This window comes from Bombina bombina, chromosome 5 (genome assembly GCF_027579735.1).
Source record: "Bombina bombina isolate aBomBom1 chromosome 5, aBomBom1.pri, whole genome shotgun sequence".
Classification (NCBI taxonomy): Eukaryota; Metazoa; Chordata; class Amphibia; order Anura; family Bombinatoridae; genus Bombina; species Bombina bombina.
Window position 1 is genome coordinate 433,557,759 of NC_069503.1, and position 23,623 is coordinate 433,581,381.

The 23,623-nt window shown below is 37.0% G+C and overlaps 1 protein-coding gene across 1 annotated transcript in view; it reads left to right on the forward strand.

Moving 5' to 3' along the window:
• COL6A6 (collagen type VI alpha 6 chain) overlaps positions 1–23,623 on the forward strand; it is a 308,945-nt gene that overhangs the window by 233,148 nt on the left and 52,174 nt on the right. Inside the window, exons 24-27 of the mRNA XM_053715748.1 lie at positions 12,371–12,433; positions 13,999–14,061; positions 17,495–17,557; positions 22,700–22,750. Coding sequence (XP_053571723.1) covers positions 12,371–12,433; positions 13,999–14,061; positions 17,495–17,557; positions 22,700–22,750 — 240 coding nt within the window. The remainder of the gene's footprint in view (positions 1–12,370; positions 12,434–13,998; positions 14,062–17,494; positions 17,558–22,699; positions 22,751–23,623) is intronic.

A 23,623-nucleotide genomic window follows, 5' to 3' on the forward strand; every position in this document is an offset into this window, starting at 1 on the left:
ACGATCTCTCCCCTCTCTCTCCCCTCTCTCTCTCTCCCCTCTCTCTCTTCCCCCCCCCTCTCTCTCCCCTCTCTCTCTCTCTCTCTCCCCTCTTTATATCTCCCCTCTCTCTCTCTCTCTCTCCTCTCCTCTCTCATGTCTCTCACTCCCTCTCTCCCCTCTCTCTCCCCCCTCTATCTCTCTCTCCCCTCTCTCAACCTCTCTCCCTCCCCTCTTTCTATTCCCCCCTCTCTCTTTCTTCTCTCTCTCTCTCTCCTCTCTCTCTCTCTCCTCTCTCTCTCCCCCCTCTGTCTCTCTCTCTCCCTATCTCTTTCTCCCATCTCTCTCTCTCCCCCTCTGTCTCTCTCTCTCCCCCTCTCTCTCTCCCATCTCTCTCTCTTCCCCTCTATCTCTCTCTCCTCTCTCTCTCCCCCCCTCTGTCTCTCTCCCCCCTCTGTCGCTCTCTCTCTCCCTCTCTCTCTCCCATCTCTCTATCTCCCCTCTCTCTCTATCTCCCCCCTCTCTCTTTCTCTCTCCCCTCTCTCTCTCTCTCCCTCTTTCTCTTCCCTCTCTCTCTCTCCATCCACATCTCCCCTCTTTCTATCTCCCCTCTCTCTCTCTCTCTCTCTCTCTCTCTCCTCTCTCTCCTCTCTCTCTTCCCCTCTATCTCTCTCTCTCCTCTCTCTCTCTCCCCCCCTCTGTCTCTCTCTCTCCCCCTCTCTCTCTCCCATCTCTCTCTCTCCCCCTCTGTCTCTCTCTCTCTCCCTCTCTCTCTCCCATCTCTCTCTCTCCCCTCTCTCTCTATCTCCCCCCTCTCTCGTTCTCTCTCCCCTCTCTCTCTCCTCCTCTTTCTCTTCCCTCTCTCTCTCTCCATCCAAATCTCCCCTCTTTCTCTCTCCCCTCTCTCTCCCCCCTCTCTCTCTCTCCCCTCTCTCTCTCCTCTCTCTCTCTCTCCTCTCTCTCTTTCTCTCTCTCTATCTCCCCCCTCTGTCTCTCTGTCTCTCTCCCCCCGTGCACAGCGTGCACGGTCACACCATTGAACTGAAAGTAGCTCGCTCCTGCTACCAAGCAAGAGCGCAAACGGGCAATGGCCGTGAAGCACTTTTGAAAACCAAGACCTGATCAGAAGAGCCTGGAGAGAAAACCAGGTAACTGCAAGTTTGATAGCAAAAATCTCTCAAAGCTTTTGATTTTGAAAGCTGCTGCTAAGATAATGTTATATAATTCTGCACTATGTTTAGAAGTATATAACATTATTTTTAAGTTTACTGTCCCTTTAAGAGCCATCTACCGGTACGATATAGAGATATCCGGTTCAAACTCATACCTTAAAGTAAGGATACAAATAAATTGACTGTGCCTGCACATGCTAGATGCACGCTTCTTTTGACTCAAAAAAAAAACATTTTGATTGGTTGCTAAAACTCTCTTTGTAATAGGATGGGGCTATGAGGAAATATAGGGGGCAATTTATCATGGCCCGAATGGGGCCAAATAGCCCTTCAGGCTCACCGGAAACAGTAGTTAAGAAGCAGCGGTCATAAGACCGCTGTTTCATAATCCGTACGCCGCCTCTAAGGCGGCGGACAGCAATCCGCCTGATCGTTTACAATCGGGTTGATTGACACCCCCTGTTAGCAGCTGATTGGCCGCGAATCTGTAGGGTGCGGCATTGCACAAGCAGTTCACCAGAACTGCTTGTGCAATGATAAATGCTGACAAATGATAAATCGGCCCCTTTGAGTCAAAATATCTTCCTTTTTTACATGGAGATAGATTTTCATATTCATGCGATATTTTTACAGCTGCATCCATTTTATTGATTCAGCATTTGGGTAACATGTCCTCATGGCTACAGAATTCTGAATAAATCTTTAAAATATGTACTTAGGGGTAAAGTTAATCATGAGATAATTAATAAGTTTAAAAAGTGTATAATAATGTGCTTGAAATTGGTATTTTAATTAGCCCTAAATGGTCCAAAATCTAACATACTGTACATATAAATGAGCAGTATATAAAAAAAATATAAATATGATAAAAGTAAAGATGATTAAATTTAAATGGACATTAATACAAAATTATCAGTTACGTACTTCCTACTTATATTCATTGACTTTTAATACTTATTTTTTACAGGGTCTATAAACTGCAGATGGTTTAAAAAATACTGCCAAAACAGTAGAAGCTACAAAATGCTGCAAGCTGAGAAAAAGAGCAATAAATAAATATAGGTTCTGCTTCTCTCAGAGGATAAAGAGCGCCTTCCTGCTAGATGAGCAGACAATGCACTTCCAGTCTTTTGAATATCCCACTCAATATATTAATCATTTGGCTGTATTTCAACATGCTTAGAAGAAAGCTGTGAAATATTATTCATTTTCACCCTTTGCTGTCACTACCATTTTTCCTCCTCAAAACTAGTTAGAACAGCAGTAAACTATTGTCTTTTGCTACAAATTCTTCAGTTGTTGTATTAAGAGATTAAAGGGCCACTCTAAGTAAATATTTTCTATGCCTGTTACTAACTAACTACCCCAAATACGCTTTTTATCAATAGCATCTCATTAACATATCTCTACCATATCTTGTCTGCAAATTTAATTGTTTTCCAAACCCACTCCGTGGGTATCCTTTGCTCTGTACCAATCCGTTTACAATACCTAGGTTTCAAAATGGCGCTTTAAACACAAAGTTATTGGTTTAAGTATTTTGAACACGCAGTGCTGAAAATAGTGGGCAGGATAACGTGACATCATCGGCAAATAAAATATATAACTTTTAGAACGTTATGAAACTTCGTTTTGGAGAAATTATAGGTCAGTAGGTTTTAATTAATGTTTTTTAACTTTAATATGTTAGTTGTTTAGCTTAAAAATTATAACAGAAAGTAATCCTTTAAGATTACAGAGGAAAATGACTTATATTTGGCCAGATTACAAGTGGAGTGCAAACATTTGCGCCCAAGCGATAAGGGCTTTATTGCAGGGGTTTGCTCTCGTTGGGTTTACCGCTGGTATTACAAGTTGAAAGTAAACGTGATCCCTTGAGCACAATCGCAATTACGCTAGAATGATTACCGCAATTTAAGAGCGCTGGTTAACTGTTTTGCAAAACACATAAAAAATACTTTAGAAATTATAGTTAAATTCATAATAACATTATCTAATAAAAATTATTTAAAAAAAATATTGCACACAAAAGTTATAAAGGCTCAAAATATGTTTATATGTGTGTACATATATAATGATGTATTTATATGTGTACATATGTATTTAGACATATTTACACATATATAGACATTTATATAAGTGCATTGGAGCCCTTTGCAGCTAAGTAGAGGAAAACACGTTAAAGCATATTTATGAAATATTCATATTTAATGAAGGTTTTAAATATGTATTTACTGTAAATATATCAAATTCCAATCTTCGGCACATAGCAGAATATGTTCTATGTATCTATAAATAGCTATATATATATATATATATATATATATATATATATATGTGTGTATATAATAGGTATAGCTATATATTGTACCAAAATACCATGATATACAGTACTGTGCAAAAGTCTTGGACCACTATTAGATTTGTTGTAGTAATGTTATAATGATCATATATTATTATTTCTCAGTCTCTTTATTAGAATAGAACCAGAAAATACAGAATATTTGTATGCAAATAACAACTTCTATAGGCTAGTATTAAGTGTGACCTCCCCTTACACTTGAGCAATAGCAGGAACCTGGCTCTCATAACCCTAAATTGAATGGAACCCTTATTAATGCCATTGCTAACACCTGTATTTGTCATACTATTTCATGTCAAAAAGTAGAGCTGAAACAACTAATCTATATAATCAATAATAATCTATTAGGAAAATAGTTGTCAACGAATCTCATTATTGATCAGTTGGTCTGCGATTAGTTGGTTTGCACACAGCACCAGCTGCTTTGCTCTGATGAACTCCTGCACATGGTATTGTGTTTTATGGTTATGTCCTTAGCCTAAAGGATGTCTACATTTACTTTTTCAGGACAATATAAGTTTCTTTTTAAGTTTACAACTACTCTTGACTTATGTGCAACCCAGAAATAAAAGGAGTCATCATTTGGATTGTTTATATTAAATCATGTGATTTGTACCTATGCTTTGCATGATATAGTGCCAAGCTTATTATTTACCCTTATAGCCCTAGATTGATGGGAATTGTTTTTTGAATTGATGTGAACAATTATCTGTTTGCACGTTTACTAGCTGATTGCATGTTATTGCTGATTATATGTACTATATATATATATATATATATATATATATATATATATATATATTATATATATATATATATATATACACAAATGTGTAAGGCTTTGTCCTGTTATTGATACATAGGGGCCCCATTTATCAAGCTCCGTAGACCGCTGCTCCATAACCTGTTCGCCTGCTCTGAGGAGGCGGACAGAACTCGTGTGAAATCAACCTGATCGAATACGATCGGGTTAATTGACACCCCCTGCTAGGGGCCGATTGGCCGCAAATCTGCAGGGGGCGGCGTTGCACCAGCATTTCACAAGAGCAATGGTGCAATGCTGAATGCGGAGAGCGTATTGTTTTCTGCATTCAGCTATGTCTGTCAGACATGATCTGCTGATCGGATCATGTCGGACAGGCATTTAATAAATATGCCCCATAGTCCTTATAGCACTTTTGACTTTTTTAACCCCTTAATGACCACAATGTAGCCTGTATGTCACTGGTCGTTAAGGGTTTTTTCAGGACATAATAGCACAAGTCTAGCAAGAACACGCTATTAATTCCTTCCCTCCAGCAGGCTTTGTGGAATAGAGCAGTCTCAACGCTGGTGGCAAGACCGCACTATAAAACAATCAAGTCCCAAAAAAAGGCCAGCGACATACAGGGTACGTCGCTGGTCCTTAAGGGGTTAATTTTTATTTTTTTTAATAAATTGTGATTTGTACAAGATTTAACATCCATAAGTATATATTTGTTATTTTATTAACGGAATCAATATTTTTTCCCTAACGTTATAGCTGGTTATTTACCATTGCATATAGAAATGTAAGATATTTTTATGTTAGAATGAAGTCCAGGCTTACTTTATTGAGAGGCCCCTTGTCAAGGAGGAAAGCACTTTGCATTGGTGGAGCTAACAAAGATAAATATCCCACCTTGGTAAAATTGGCAAAACCCTACTTATGCATCTCAGGCATTTCAACACCCTATGAGCGTCTCTTCTATGCTGCAGGCAATATTGCTTGCATAAAGAGAGCCAACCTCAACCAGGAGCATGTGTTCATGTTGACATTTTTTGCATTTCAATACAAAGTTTCTGAAAGAAAATAAATAAGATGTTATAAACAAAGATAGTCTACCACTTTCTAGTTCTGCCTCTTTTCAAAAAGTTTGTGGTTCTGTTTTGCTTTATTATAAAAATGTGTTCTGCTGCTTAAAAATTGGACAAATAAGTTTTATATTTTTAACACTTAGCATGTGGATTTTATTTTAAATATAGAAAAAAATTGTTTTTTTTTTTAATCCGATTAGTCGATAAATTGAAAAAATAATCGTCTGATTAATTGATTGATTTTTTATTAATATTATTTTGAGGTTATGCGATATACAAGGAAAAACAAGGTTACACAGTGTACATATCAAACATTCCAAGTCCAACCAATACATTAAATTTTAACATGTGTTAGCATATTTTTGAGCTTCAGCTAATTGGTATAAAATTTTTCAAACAAGGCATTTTTTGTGTGTGTATTATAGCACAGGTATAAGCATAAGGACATCCAACTAAATATAACCAACATATATAACCAACATATATGATTGAAGGCTAACCTCTTTTTTGTTTACATTTGGCTATTTCCCTTTGTAGCAGACGGACACTTTTGGACCATAAATGGGAATAGTATTATTTGTTTTTAGGGAAATAAGGGATATATATGTAATAAAGATAAAATTATAGTAGAATGCTTAAAAGTTATGTAGTTACAATTGTTATATGATGTTCCTCAGAGACCTAGGTTTTTATTGTACACCTTGCCAAATAAAGGACTGAAGGTCTGATCAATAACAGACTAAACTCTGGGTGCACAATTAGCCTTATCCTCCCATTTATAAGTTATTGTGTAGTGGATCTGCTGTTGACTAAAATATGGGGAGACAAAAAATTAGCCATGTTATAGTTATAACCGAGGAACATAACTAGAAGCAAATCTATTTCATTATGGGTTATAAAGCACAGTAGGTTTTCAAGTTTAACTTAAAGGGTCATTCAACACTGCCCACAACAATAACCTATGTTTCTAAACTAAGTATAAAGAGCAAGCTTCAACGTTCCCCCTTTCTCTTACTTACTGCCTTCACTGTTCAATCCTCATTGATAACTTCAAAATGTGTCTCCTAATATGGCTGCTTAACTCCCCCCACTGTGACGTACAGCTCGTCTTCTTCAAACTAGCCGGCACTTCTATCTCATTTCTCCTACTTCAATCCCAGCGCGTTCACGGGCATTAGCGCATGCGCGATACAATAGGAACATTAAAAGCGGAACCATAATAACCCAAGTTGTTTCCGTTCTGGCAAACTAATTTGTTGATGCGGATAGTGTTATTACCTAACACAACGTAATAGAGTGCTGTAAGTAATATCAGCGTAACGGAAACAACTTCGATTATTTTGGTTCCGCTTTTAGTGTTCCTAGTATATTGCGCATGCGCTAACGGCCGTGAACGCGCTTGGATTTCAGTCCGGGGAATGGGCTCTCATTGGCTGCTAGTTTGAGAAAGAAGGCGAAGACGTCACGGTGGGGGGAGTTAGGAAGACATATTAGGACACCAATTTGGAAGATAACAATGACGATTCAACAGTGAAGGCGGTAAGTAAGAGAAAGGGGGCACCTTGCAGCTTGATCGTTTTATTTAGTTTTGAAACATAGATTAATGTTGTGGGCAGTGTTGAATGTCCCTTTAAGATTATAATTGCGGTATGCTACGAGAGAAAAAGCGAAATAATACTCTGAGCAAAATCAAGATTGCCAGAGTATATTGGTAAATGGGGGGAAAGAGCATATTAATGGCTAAGTGACGGGCTTCAAATAAAAATTTACGGCTAGATTACGAATTTTTGTCGGTGTGCAGTGCTAACAAGCCTTTTTTTCTCACTGCTCACTTAAGACAGTGCTGGTATTACAAGTTTTCTGCAAGCTGGCGTTAACCTCAGAAAAGTGAGTGTTGAGCAAAATTTAGCTCCACATCTCACCTCAATACCAGCGTTGCTTAAGTCAGCGGTGAGCTGGCTAAACATGCTCGTACACGATTTCCCCATAGGAAATAATGGGACTGAGACGGCTGAAAAAAAACCTAACACTTGCAAAAAGCAGCGTTCAGCTCCTAACGCAGCCCCATTGTTTCCTATGGGGAAATAAAAGTTATGGCTACACCTAACACCCTAACATGAACCCCGAGTCTAAACACCCCTAATCTTACACTTATTAACCCCTAATATGCCACCCCCGACATCTGCATTATATTATTAACCCCTAATCTGCCGCTCCAGACACCCCCGCCACCTACATTATATGTATAAAGCCCTAATCTGATGCCCCCAACATCGCCGAACCCTATATTTTATTTATTAACCCCTAATCTGCCCCCCCAACGTCGCCGCAACTATATGAAATGTATTAACCCCTAATCTGCCGCCACCAACGTCGCCGCCACTATAATAAATTTATTAACCCCTAAACCTAAGTCTAACCTTAACCCTAACACCGCCCTAACTTAAATATAATTTAAATACATCTAAATAAATTTACTATAATTAACTAAATTATTCCTATTTAAAACTAAATACTTACCTGTAAAATAAACCCTAAGATAGCTACAATATAACTAATAGTTACAGTGTAGCTATTTTAGGTTTTATTTTTTATTTTACAGGTGACTTTGTATTTATTTTAACTAGGTAGAATAGTTTAATAACTTCCTAGTTAAAATAAGTACAAATTTACCTGTAAAATAAACCCTAACCTAAGTTACAATTACACCTAACACTACACTATAATTAAATTAATTACCTAAACTAACTTCAATTAATTACAATTAAATTAAATAAACTAAATTACGAAAAAAACAAACACTAAATTACAGAAAATAAAAAAGAAATGACAAATTTTTAAACTAATTACACCTAATCTAATCCCCCTAATAAAATAAAAAAGCCCCCAAAATAAAAAAAATTCCCTACCGTATACTAAATTACAAATAGCCCTTTAAAAGGCTTTTTGTGGGGCATTGCCCCAAAGTAATCAGCTCTTTTACCTGTAAAAAAAAATACAATACCCCCCCAACATTAAAACCCACCACCCACACACCCAACCCTACTCTAAAACCCACCCAATCCCCCCTTAATAAAACCTACACTACCCCCTTGAAGATCACCCTACCTTGAGACGTCTTCACCCAGCCGGGCACAAGTGGACCTCCAGAGGGGCAGAAGTCTTCATCCGATCCGGCCAGAAGAGGACATCCAGACCGGCAGAAGTCTTCATCCAGGCGGCATCTTCTATCTTCTTCCATCCGGCGCGGAGCAGGGCCATCTTGAAGACATCCGACGTGGAGCATCCTATTCCATCCGACGGTAACTGAAGAATGAAGGTTCCTTTAAGTGACGTCATCCAAGATGGCGTCCCTTCAATTCCGATTGGCTGATAGAATCCTATCAGCCAATCGGAATTAAGGTAGGGAAAATCCTATTGGCTGATCCAATCAGCCAATAGGATTGAGCTTGCATTCTATTGGCTGTTCCAATCAGCCAATAGAATGCGAGCTCAATTCTATTGACTGATTGCATCAGCCAATAGGATTTTTCCTACCTTAATTCTGATTGGCTGATAGGATTCTATCAGCCAATCGGAATTGAAGGGACGCCATCTTGGATGACGTCACTTAAAGGAACCTTCATTCTACAGTCGCCGTCGGATGGAAGAGGTTAGCCCATAAAACTCTTAACTACTGACTTTGAAATGCGGTAGGCGTCTTGACAGGAGAGGGTGTACCGCTCACTTTTTCCAGCAACCATAATACCGGCATTAGGAAAATCCCATTAAAAAGATAGGATACGCAATTGACGTAAGGAGATTTGCGGTATGCGAAAATCACGGAAAAAAGTGAGTGGTACACCTGTACCTGTCAGACTCGTAATACCAGTGGGCGTTAAAAAGCAGCGTTGGGACCCCTCAATGCTGCTTTTTAAGGCTAACGCAAGACTCGTAATCTAGGCGATAGTGTCTTTATTTGCATATACTATATATGAGGGATGGGCTTTACAGGACAGGTAAATATATTTATATCTCTAGATGGCTATAACTTTATCAAAATTATAATAAAAATTTAAAAGGACAAAGGAAATAGTCATAGACTAGGAAAAAGAGAACATCGCTAACCAGTAAGGCGTGCCAAAGGGGTATAGTTAAATAAATAAAAGGCTACAGAACCATTTAGTATGAGTTATATCTGTATCCCTATCTAAAAGAATTCCCTTGAATAAGAGACTATGGTCACTTTTTGACCCACCAATATCTATGTTTAGTACTGTAGGGGTAAGAAAGGGTTTATATTATTACTATCCACTCCCTATTTTTCATCTAAACCTAATGTTTAGATATTTCCTCAATAAAGAAAATATTGGCTACTCTTGAGCCAATGTGCATCAAAACTATGCGTAGCAAAGTATTAAGGGGAGAATATAAAAATGGAAAAGGATCATTTATAAGTTTGTAATGAAGCAATATGGAGCTTTTGTGCTATTGTCAACTCTATCTCATAAGACATAATGTAACAGGCTAAATGTTAAGTGGGAGAGGACCTCTATGGAGAAATAAGTTAGGTATTAGTTAGCTATAGTAGCTGAAAACACAGTTTAAGATTAATTTCTTATCTAGTTAACTCTGCACTTGTATCTTCCAAAACTAGAGAAGAGAGGAAATATTCTAAGGAGTCTAACCTATGTAAGTTATCTGTTTTTCTCCTATATTTCCAGGCATCTACTGTAATACATAAAACCTTAGTAGTAAACATAATTTTTTGGAACTATTTGTAAAGATATAAACACATATCGAGTATTGAATATTAGAATTCTCCAGAGGACTATGGAATCTCCAGTATGTAATGTGGTCTATGTATTAAATCTATAAAAAAATAAGTTGAAAGGCTCAGACATCTCAGCTGCAAACATCTAAGCCCCCACGCACATTCACAAGTAAAAACATTATATGAGTACATAACTGGGGGGGGGGGGCACCAAGTCAAGCATTGTTTTAATCTGTGTCTATTATTATCTGTGTAGATAAAATAAAGAAGTAAATTGGAATAATAATGTAGATCCGACAAGCACACATAAACAGTATAGTATGAATTGATTTCATATTAAGAAAAAGATTTTCTTTTTTTCCCCTCCCCTTTTCTCTTTTCTTAATGAATGTAAGACTCTGTTTTGAAATATCTTGGTAATTGTATGCCTTTGTCAATTTAATTGGTAGGCAGTTAGCTGGGTCAAAGTAGATACTACAAGACATATTTTATGTTGGGTTGCAGAGCGTTAGCTGAAGAGATTTCCTTTAGAGGAAGCATTTACTTAACTAATAACCTTCATAGGAAACTTATACACTGGAAAACAGATTTTTCTAAATAACATGTCTCTCACTAAAATACTTATAAACCAAACCAAATATAAAACAGGGTCCATACTACTTTTCAGGAAAAAGTAAATGTACTACATCCTGTTTTAGCCTATGCCAGATCTATTTCGGCATTTTATGGGGTCTAGCAGCAACAGGTTACCTCTGAAGTATGCATGCAGAACAGTTTGATTGCACTACTGAGTGCTGCTTGGTGGGAGATTCATGTACAGGTTCTTCAGGGAAAGAGTGAACTCTCCGATTCTGGAGGATATCTAGTCCAAGAGGAGACTGAAGTCCAGGAAATGTTGCTTCTTTTGCTGTGTTCTGGTTTGTCAGAAAAAGTGATATGGGACTTATGAGGCTTTCCAGACTCTCTTTAGAAGGGGAGGCTAAATGTGAGAGAGCACTTATGACGGGTCTCACAATGTAGCTATCATATGGCCCTATTGTGTCATCTGAATTTGCCAATGTTTCTCTTTCACTCATAGGCTCTATAATGTTGCATCCTGTTGTCTCCACCATTCTTTTCTCCCAAGTAAGGGAGAGAGTTTCAAATGTCTCTTCAATTTTCAACAAAAATCTGTGTTTGTGTCCTTCCAGGATTTCACTTAATGTCAAGAAGAAGTCATATGTGGAGTCTGTGGTCATTTTTAATCCTTCTCAGGTTATCTCAATGTAGGATGTGGTAAAGAGGAGGGTTTTTTAATATAGCTTCAACAGCAGAGGCAACGGATGTTATTTTAACTGTAATATAGTAAGGGGCAGTTTGGTAGTGTAAAGATGCCCTCAGGATCACGTACCCAACATGCTACTGGTAGGATACACAAACAGTGGAGCAGCTGGTAGGTAGAGTGCAAAGTCTCTTCATTCAGGGCAATAACATGCCACAAATGGAGAAGTGAGCCAGGTGGGGTGCAAACAGATTACTGTTTAGTGTGGAGGACTTTGAAATAAGTATTTACCTTCTTTTCCTGTCTATATATACAACCAGTGCATAAAACAGAGATTGCGCAACAGTTCATGCCGTTGTGAAAGCATTGCATGTAAAGCCTCATGTCCCCTTCTGCCGTACACTCGTAAACATAGCAATTCTTCTTAGCAAGCAGGTATTTCTCTTGTTAAGCATCTCCTTCCATAGTTGAGCTCGAATTTTGATGTTGTTAACGAATTTCCAAGCGAAAAGCAGCAGCACAGAGTAATTTTGCAATCTGAAGGGAGGGGCCGCAGCCGGCGATCAGGGAATCTTCAGGGCGCGCGATCTTAAGCCAAGAGCTGGAGCCTGTACTTCTAAGGTCTTGCCTTCACAAGTCCCTCTTACATCTTAGAGTGATTTAGGTAGGCATAGGATGCATATAAGACCCATATTTGAGTTTTTTTGTAGAGCCACCATGAAGATGCGTCCGCTCCCATTGCTGGCTAACTCTGCCCCCCGAAATGCACAAAATATAAATTTCATACGTTATTATTCCAGAATATAAGCATTTAGAATTAAAATGTTAATTTATGGTCAATTTTCAATTGGTGTATCCTTATTTTAAGTGGTTTCAATTTTTTTAAAAAAAAAAAAACAACTATTCACTTCAGGACATATGTATTGCTATATTTCTTATGTACAATATTAAGTGGATAGTTATATATTTGCCATGTATAAACCAAAAGTTATTTGTTTCTTTCATAGGGAGAAAATGGAATTACGGGTAAGAAAGGAGACAAAGGAAGTAATGGGCCTAAAGGTGTTCCAGTAAGTAACATTTAATTAATTAATATTATTCAATAGAAGTTATGTTCTCAGTAGTATTCTTGTGCAATAGCAAACACACAGAAGAGAGAAAAAAATTGCATAATGATGTAAAACAGCCACCCTAAGATATACAATTCCTATAAGTATATGAATGTTGTTATAACAATTGATAGTATTCTGTAAAATAATACATATATAACATAAATCCTAAAGATTATAACATTCAATTATGAGGTGTATTTATCAATTCTCAAACACATCACATATTACATTTATTGCATTCCAATTAATTATGGGTGTTGTAATACTAGTGAAGTCATAATTAATTAAGCTCCAAAGATTATTTGAATTAATCCCTTTTGGCAGCCAAATGCAGCACAAACATCAAAGAAATTAGTGAATACTGATGATATCGTCATTTTTCATTTGTTTTCTTTAAATAGTTAAAACACTTTTAGCGCACTAGAGAGCCATGCTAACCCCATCCCCTTTTTCACAGAGCCCGGCCGTGCTAATAGAAGGCTCACAGCGTCAGCTGCCTGGGCCTGTACGAAAGGAGATGGTCCTTTAGTGTAGGCCCAGGAAGCTAAGCCTCCTTTTAACGGGGCTCTCCAGCCTGCTAAAGATAAATATTTTACACTACAGGTAAACTTTTTCACCTCTAGCAAAGGCAAATTTGCCTTCGTTTAACATAAACAAATTCCCATTTTTCCACAAATGGTCAGTTATCGTTTTGTTTAAAATGAGACGAATAGCAAATAGCATGGGCAATAAATATTTGAAACACAAATTTGTTGTTGTTTTTCAATAGTCGTAACAAAATATTCAGCCGAACCAAATTTCTCTCCTTTTCAAACCTCTAATATTCAGAATTCACCCTCAACATTCATTAACCATATCAATGCCATAGGTATCTTGGCATGAGTTGCATACTTCTATAGTCACTTCAGGACCCAAAAATGTATGCCCATACACTGTATACAGACTCTCCAATAGGGATGAATTTAGCTTTAATGGATCTATAATATGTATGTTCATAGTCCTCTTCAATGTCTCCTGTGGCCATTTCAGAATGTTTTGAACATGATAGAAGACTGTTTCAAAATAGGCATGAAATAGTGTTAAAGATTTCCAAAATGCTCTTCTGAGGACTTATCAAGCGCCTATAAATGTCAAATTTGAAAACGTTTTGTAAAGTGATACAAATATGGATTGTGATTGCCAAGAACTTTTCAGCCCCATAGGAGAAATAGAGCTTTTATCAAGGGTCTGAAAACCCATTTGTGAGAGTGAGAAACAGGATGAAAATGCAGTATTGTAATTGTGCTTTTGGCCACAAAACAAGCAAAAAAGCACCAGCCAATAGATTCTAATCACAGCAAATGTTGCAAATCAAGCAGCAGATTTTGTGTTTTGGTCTCTCAAGGGAGTGTAAGAAAAATCTAAATTTTTACATAAAAGCAATAAGTATTTAATGCTCCTATAATGCTTACCATTTAAAATACAATTGGTGATCTCATTATGTTTTCATCTTTTCCTATTTTTTCCCCTTGTTTTATATTTAGGGTACTTTTGGAGTTGCTGGGGGTATAGGAGATCATGGGAACTCTGGGAGAAGGGGGAAAAAGGTTAGTATTAGAAACATAACGTGGTAACTTTGAAATGCCAGATTTTGGTAAATTAGATGGCAATTTATAAACTGGGTCTACATTGCTACTTTCTCCTTTGACACAGTACTGAAAAAATGTGTTTTCTCATTAATGTGTTTCCAGTGATAAGTTATACCAGGTACAAAGCAACAAATGTATGAGAAACTGCTCCTTATTATTGCCTTTGAAACTGTTTTCTCATTAAAACCAAAAGCCATTGAAGAATATCCAATTGAATGAACCTACAGTAAGAGCAGATTTTTATCTTCTTTCCATACATTTTTGCAGGGTCATGGGATGTGTCTAGGGAAATTACAAAGGGCCAGTCACACTTGTTTGTATATCAGTGTGTTTGGTTGAAGACATGCATTGGGTGGCTGTAGGTTAGGGACCCGGGAAGGAAGAGACCTTCACATGGTCCTGGACCTATCACCATTTAGCCTAATTGTTTTTAATCTAGCTGTGTACTTGCAAGAGAGTGCCAGACTTTTATGTGTTGTGTTAATAATTTTGTTTTGTAATTTTCTCTATGGGCTCTGCACCCAGGCTTGCTTGGGGTTAACTGTCTCAGCCCCTGAAAACTGTGCAATTGTCTGCGAGTGCTGGTGAGTACCCAGGTCTGTGAATAGTATATACAGTTAGCCCTCAGTTACGCCGGGGTTAGGTTCCAGAAGGAATAGTTGTAAATCGAAACCGTTGTAAATTGAACAGTTGTAAATTGAACAGTTTATAATGTAAGTCAATGTGAAGTGAGGGAGTTAGGTTCCAGTCCCCTCTCTAAATTGTCATAAGTAACATCTAATACATTATTTTTAAAGCTTTGAAATGAAGACTTTAAATGCTAAACAGCATTATAAACCTAATAATATAGATTGTATCATCATCAAACTAAGTTTAATGAACAAAAACATTTGCTAAACAGCACCTAATAAAATAATTACACAACAGACTGAATCATTAAACAAAAACGTTTTTATACTTGCATTTTTCTGCAAATAGTTATCTGCATTGTTAACATGTTAGATAATATTGGGTCTGCACATATTCTATGCATTTCAATCTGCAGTAATTAATAGGCAGTTAGGCATCCTCACCTCAAGCAGCTGGACAGGAAAATAAAAGGAAAGTGGCTGCTAGATCTTGTTGCTCAATAGGTCTGGTCTGCTCTGTGTACACAGATCAATTTCAGTCTGCTAAACTTGCATAACTTTGCTGCAACAAAAGTGGACAGCTCCACCTACTGGCTATTTTAATTAGTGCACTTATTTCCAATGCTTTTCAATATTAGTCACATCACTGAAAAAAAAGGTTGTTATTCTGAAACGGCGCAAATTGAACTGGCGTAAACCGAGGGCCACCTGTATATATTTTTTATGTGTATGTATATATATATATATATATATATATATATATATATATATATACACACACACACATATACAAAGGCCAATATGTTTATATGTTTAAAGGGATATGTAACCCATTTTTTAATTTCATGATTCAGATACAGCATGCAATTTAAACAACTTTGTAATTTACTCCTATTATCAATTTTTCTTTGTTCTCTTGGTGTCTTTATTTGAAAAGCAAGAATGTAAACTTAGGAGCCAGACAATTTTTGGTTCAGCACCTGGGTGGCACTTGCTGATTGGTGGCTAAATGTAGCCACCAATCAGCAAGCACTACTCAGGTGCTGAACCAAAAATGGTCAGGCTTCTAAGCTTACATTCCTGCATTTTCAGATAAAGATACCAAAACAACAATGAAAAATTGATAATAGGAGTAAATTAGAAAGTTGCTTAAATTGCATGCTGTATCTGAATCATAAAAGAATAACATTGGGTTTCATATCCCTTTAATTAGCAAAACCTGCATTTCAATTACAAGAATAAACTTAATGGAGCAATTTCCAATAAATTAAATATTGTGCTGCTGGTAGTGGTAATAGATAATGGGAAAACAAAAGCACATTTATTATTTTTTATCATTATTAAACTAACCTAACCTTGGCACCACTGTTAAACTGAATTCAAAATAACTACAACTATTAAAGGAACAGCAAAGTCAAAATTAAACATTCATGATTCAGATAGACCATGTAATTTTAAACAACTTTCTAATTAGCTTCTGTTATCAAATGTACTCTGTTTTCTTGGTATCTTTTGTTGAAGAATAAACCTAGGTATGCTCATAGAAGTCCTAGACTGTCACAGCAGCCTATGACAGCAGTGTTTTGCAACATTTCCAGTGGTGCAAACACTATGCGCCAGATTGCAAGCGATACAAGCATGCAAGCGATATTAGCGCTCCACTTTGTAATTTCAGCGCACTATAATGTGTGCTGCTATTACAAGTTAATCACAATGCAAATGTGAGCTCGCATTTGCATTGCTAGGAAGCATTGTGCTCACGAGAGCGCACTTTCATAGGCTCCTATGGGAGCCTCGTTCTGATGCCATCACAGATGGCATCAGAACCTTGCTCAGCGAGGTAAATAACGCAGCGATGTGCAGCATTTTTTTTATATATATATGAATATATACATATATATTTATGTGTTAATATGTGTCTATAAACATATAAAAACATAAATATATATGTACATAATCATATACATATTTATTTACATTGCGGTCTATGGGAACACACAGTTTCCATAGACTGCAATGTAAAGGCACTTTTCAGTGCTGTTTTTCACCCACTCCCACCAACTTTAAAGCCCCAAAACTGCATAGTGCAGTAGTTCTTTATATAAAAAAAATGCTATATATAAATATATATATATATTTTTTTTTTTTAAATATATATATAGTGCCCTCTATTTTGAGGGCATTTGGGGCACTTTTAGAAAATTAACCAAAGATCTAATCTATGGTTAATTTTCTGAGCGCTAATTGCTACTGGGAGCTCTTGGTAGCAATAACCAGCTACTTGTAACAGCTGGTTAATGATCATGCTCCCGCAAACAAGTGTGATAATTTAGCGCTCCATTTGTAATCTAGCCCTAACTATTATAGACACATGCACACTCTTGAGCTTCTCTGAGACTACCTAGTTTTCTCTTCAACAAAGGATATCAAAAGAACAAAAGCAACTTTGATAATAGAAGTAAATTAGAAAGGTATTTAAGATTGCATGGAAAGGGTTATGATAATGCTCTTTAATTTAACTTTGAGAGTAGTAGAGACAATGAAAAAAAATTATTCCTTTAACAATATTCAACTCAAAAAGCCCATTATAATCAAACATCCTTTCATGTTTTTCTTTTAATTATTTATTTTTACCTTTTTCCTCTCTTTTTGGAAAAGAACGACTTTAAGTACAGGTTTTAGGTTCAACATTTTACAGTACTTTATAAACACCATGCAATACACATGTATATGAAATAAATATATTTATTTTTCTGTTATAGGGAGTGCATGGAGACCCTGGTGAAAAAGGAATCCCTGGACCATTGGGACAACGTGGAGATGAGGTTAGAAAAATATGTTTATGGAGCATTCTATTAAGCAGAAACAATTAACTAAATCCATGTTGATTTCACATAAACAGGCAAAAAATATGTGGACACTTGACCATCACATCTATATAAGTCTGCTTGATATCCAATGCCAAAACCATAGGCATTGATATGGAGTTGCCGCCCCTTTGCAGATATAAAAATAGTGTGCCCAGTTCAGCCAAAAGAGCACTTGTGAGGTCATGCACTATGTTAGATGAGAAGGTCTGGCTCACAATCAGCATTCCAATTCATCACAAAGGTGTTCAATGGAGTTGAGGTCAGGGATCTGTGCATGTCACTTGATTTCCTTCATACCAAAGTCATCAAACATGTCTTCATGGACCTTGCTTTGCGCACAGGAGCATAGTCCTGCTGGAACAGGAAAGGGCCTTTCCCAAACTGCTGCCACAAATTTGGAAACTCCAAATTGTCTAAAATTTATTTTTATCCTGTAGCATTAAGCTGATCCTTCACTGGGACTAAGGGGCCTAGCCCAGACCCTGAAAACAGCTCCAGGCAATTATCTCTTCCCCACCAAATTTTATAGTTGGCACTATGCATTCCGGTAGGTAGTTTTCTCCTGGAATCTGCCACACCTAGATTCTTCAATCAGACTGCGGGATAGTAAAGTGGGATTCATCCCTCCAGAGAACAGGTTTTACAGTGATCCAGGGTCTAGTGGCAGTGTGCTTTACACCACTTCAGCCAACTCTTGACATTGTGCTTGTTTACAGTTAGCTGTTTAACCATGGAAACTCATTTTATGAAACTCCCAATGCACAGTTCTTGTGCTGATGTTTCTTCAACAGGCAACCTAAACACAAATGTACAGTACTTGATAGAGGTTTGCACTCACTTGATACTGACTGCAATGTCTGCTGCTGTAATATTCCCCTACTGCGTTTCTGTAATATTTGCTGACTGCGGCAATGTGCGCATGCGTGCTCTGTAGTGTAATTTGCAAGTTTATTGTAGGCGGTTATGTAATATTTTCCTACTGGGGCAGTGAGCGCATGCGTGCACAACTGTGTTTGCAAGTTTTTTGTAGGCTTGGCCATAGGTAGGGAAACGTAACGCAGTAGGAGAATATTACAGAACACCGGCCCACTTGGATGAACTCTGTTTTTTTCTAATGACAATTCCAGTGAACATCCAATCAACATGTGTGTCATTTTACAATCTTGAAGTCCAGCCCCTTTAAAGCCTATAGAAAGCCTATGTAGAGAGTGGGTGGGACTGCTCTATACATCACAGCCCAGCCAAAAGAGGAAATGAAGGGGGGCGAAGGAACAGACAATACCAATTAGGATTATAAATCTTTTATTATAAAATATATATAAACTTTAAAACAAATAATAATAATGTGGTTTTACTTGCAAACTAATATTTTTCATTGAAACATTCTTATGGTCTGAAATTTACCATCACTTTAAAGTGACATAATAACCATATTCTATATCAGTTGAGTCAACCTTTTTACAGATACACTGCATCACCTTTAACATTACACAATTTGTGGTGCTTTTTGCTGGTTCTTGAGTGGTAGGATCATTAGTGAGGCAGTTTAGGTCTAACTTTTGCTTTAAATGGCAGATTGTGTTCCCTCTATCCCGACACACACTTTAATTAAGAGAGTGTATATAGGCACATTACATTTCCATCATCCACCACAGCCCAATGCTGTCATACAATGTTATATATCCAATTGTCAAAATGCATGAGGATTTCACACATGACATGTTTATTAACAGTGGCATTACCCATGATATCATCAATGGAATTACTAGTGACATATAGTGTGTATATATATATATATATATATATATATATGGGGTACTTGTAAAGCGTGGCTAATCACCCATAAGGGTCTCAAGGCGCTGCTCATTTTATCGACCTCAGAAGGATGAAAGGCTGAGTGGACCTCACTGGGTATCAAACCTGCAACCCTTGGGTTTCTACAGAGCTCAGCCACAGTGCCTTAGCACGCTGAGCTATCTGTCCGGCATTATATATATATGAACACTTGCTCATACTCTTAGTCCCCCTCTCACTTGCACACAACCTCCTCATCCTCTCATCCCCTATCCCTCACATAATTCTTCTGCTAACTCCATCAACTACACACTAGCAAATTTTTCTAGTAGCATCGCCTATACTGTGACAAAAGCTATCTCTGAGTCTTTATTTTAATATATAGTTTTGCACAAAGTTTATATATACAGTATATATATATATATATATATATATATATACACAGGGCCACCATCAGGGGGTGAATAGGGTGACCCCTGTCAGGGGCCCAGTGGGCCATTGGGCCTCATGAGGCAAGCACAACTATTATTTTTCAAAAAAAATTGTAAAAATTTACATTTTGGCAGCCACCAGAAGGTGCTACAGCAGAGTGCTATTGAGCGTGGGAAATGTCATTACAAGGAGTAAAGCATTAGCATTTAAGAGGATTTCTGAGTGTGCACTAAACCACTATGCACAGTGTGAGACAGACTTGGCACTTCAGTTTGTACAGTGTGTGCCTGAGTCAGGCGGCAGATCACTTTAGGTAGGACTTACTTAGTAAATGTTTTTTATTTATTTGTGCAATTTTAGATTGTAACTTCAGTATGGTAGTTGTGTGGTGGGGCCAGGGGTCCATAAAAACACATGATTATTTGACAATGCTGTAGAAATTCTATATATATATATATATATATATATATATATATATATATATATATATATATATATATATATATATATATATGTTACATTCCAGTTTACTGCCCCTTTATGCAAGAACTTTCCAGATGCCAGGAGGCATTTTATTTTATTACATCTGCATAAAATGTTATACTCTCAGGCTAAGATTGCTCAGTGTTTGAAATGAGACAGGTTAACCTAACACTGTTCAGTTTACACTACAGCTGAGTTCATTTAGAAATACATACAAACAAGCCTAAATACTGCATTTAACCAGATTTAATGGTGTGAGACCTAGTGCCACAGCTTATGGTTCCACCAAGACCATATAGAGTACAGCATTTTCAAAATCCATAAGTACAGCTGACAGATGGGAACATTTGTTCATCAGATTTGAAGTGGTGCTCTTTGTTGTGGAAAATTGGGAGGAGGGAAACAAACATATGTCAAACTTGCAAAAGTACTTTTCTTCATCTACCCATTCTGACAGATCAATAATGTACAATTTTGAATTCACAGAAGTATTTTTGTTTGCACATTTACAAATATGATTCTTTAAAAAGTGATCTCTTAATTTCTGCTATTTTTTTATCATGCATGTCACACACTGTTGATTTAGGGGATGGCAATGTGCAGAAATTGTACCTCCTGTGAGTTTTTCTGTGGGTGTCTGTGTTTATGTCTTTGTGCTTTTGTTGGTGTCTCTATGAGTGTGAATGTATTTTTTTTTTCCTGTGGATCTCTGTGAGGGTTTGTGTGTCTGTCTTTGTGCATTTTCTGTTTATGTCTCTGTGAGTGTATGTGTGTATAAATGTCTTTGTGTGTTGTCTGTGGGTGTCTCTCTGTGTGTGTATGTCTCTGTGTGTTTTCTGTGGTTGTCTCTGAGTGTGTATGATTTGTTGTGTTTTCTGAGGCTGTCTCTGTGGGTGTTTCCTTGGGTGTATGTGCAAGTTTGTGTTTGAGTTTGTGTATGTGTCCATTGTCTGTTCCTTTATAGGACATTTTGACCCGTGATTATTCACATCTTTCTAAAGACTTTGAGACTAATGAGACCTTTCTGGAAGTCACCAATCCACCACTTAACCTTTAAAATATTATTTAGGCAGTTGAGGGCCCTACCTTTCAGCCACTCTTGGGTGTATGTGCAAGTTTGTGTTTGTGTGTGTGTGTCCCTTGTCTGTTCCTTTTTAGGACATTTTTACCTTACTTACTGATTATTCACATCTTTCTACAGACTTTGAGACAAATGAGACCTTTCTGGAAGTCACCAATCCACCACTTAACCTTTAAATTATTGTTTAGGCAGTTCAGGGCCCTTTCTTTCAGTCACTGCAAGCTGTAGTCGTCATATAGTTGGCATCTTCCTTGACAAAAAGATAATCAGAATCTCATATTTTGTCTTGTAAATCTCCTTTTTTGACAAAACTGTAGTCTAGCTCATTACTTGTCAGGTCAATGTAAACAAGTGCTGAGTGTCTGTGTGGGTGTCTGTGTCTGAGATTGTTGGTGTGTTTCTTTGCATGTCTGCTAGAGTGTCTGTATGTGAATCCTTATGTCTGTCTGTGTGTGTCTGTGTTTGTGTGTTACTACCTTTACAACATTTCCAAGTTTGACTACACATAAGAATAAAGTGCATATATGTTTTAGTCACTTGGTCAAAAATTTCACATGTCAAAGAAAGGGGGGGGGGGCTGATCAAAGGTTAAGTAAGGGCCCCCCAAATTTCTAGTGGCGGCCCTGTATATACAATATATATAAAATATAATGTAACTGAATTTATATATATATATATATATATATATATATATATATATATATATATATATAAATATTTATATACACACTGTGTTTCTTGCAAATTACTATTGGTGTTCTTTTGAACCACTTATTTTGAGTTTTCTTTAGCGCCATCCCAAACCCTTTTGCTAATCTATTACCACAATAAGTCAGAGGAACTTATTTGAGTTTTTCTCTCTGGGACCGGCAGCTTCTGTATTACAAATACATGTATATCGAGTTCTAGATACACTCTTTCTTTGAACCGATTTACTTAACAGAGACAGTGATTTTTTTAGGTGAGGGCGCTTTTGGGGCTTGTCTGAGGACAATTGTGGTTGTCATCAGATATTCTATTATTTTCATATTCCTCATATATATATATATATATATACACGCACATGTGTAACATTTTCACTAGTGTTATCAAAGATAATGTCATCAATGATGTCATGTGTGATGTCATCAGTAATGTCACTGAGGACGGCATAGAAAGTTTCAAAAGTGGGAGTGTTTGCAGATGGGAATTTTCATTTTATAGGGATCTATATAACATATTTTATTTTTGCCTATATATAAATATGAGACCAAAAAAAACCTGCACAGTTTTTTTGTTATTTATTTTATGTATTTTTGTATTTTCAGGGTAAAGATGGCACAACTGGATATGGCACACCTGGAAAAAAAGGATCAAAGGTGTATCAAAATCTGTATAATATAAATCATTTTTGTTAGACAATATTTTAACTATTCTGCTTTCCTGGACCAATCAGGGGGGTGTAACATAAAATTGCACATAAGAGATCAATGTAAAATGTTTGTCCTTGACTTGTTCAATACTATGTTACCTTAAAGGAAATCCTCTCCAAACATAGCTTTAAATTTTTTTTTTTTCATTGCATTCTACTTTTATGTTATCTTCCCATGTTTGTTCAACGACTACCTGAACCTTAAAGGACCAGTCAACACAGTAGATTTGCATAATCAACAAATCCAAGATAACAAGACAATGCAATAGAACTTAGTCTGAACTTCAAATGAGTAGTACATTTTTTTTTTCTGACAATTTTAAAAGTTATGTTTTTTTTCCACTCCCCCTGTACCTTGTGACAGCCATCAGCCAATAACAAATGCATACACGTACCATGTGACAGCCATCAGCCATTCACAAATGCATACACACTTATTCTTGCACATGCTCAGATGGAGCTGGTGACTCAAAAAGTTTAAATATAAAAAGACTGCACATTTTGTTATTGAAAGTATATTGGAAAGTTGTTTAAAATGGCATGCTCTATCACTATCTGAATAATGAAAGTTTCATTTTGATTGAGTGTCCCTTTAAACATGCCTCTAATTAACTCTCTAACTTCAGCTCAATCCCTCATACTTAAAGGGACAGTAAACATTTTGTAATTATGAGACATCTCTGTTGCGTTGCTATAGAATAACATATCGGACACGTCTAAAATAACATCCTTTTTACTGCAATTGTTTGTCAATAGCCAAACTCCTCCCCCCTTTTGCCTTATTTGGAGGAGCCAGTCTTGGCTTTAGTCCACAGACAAG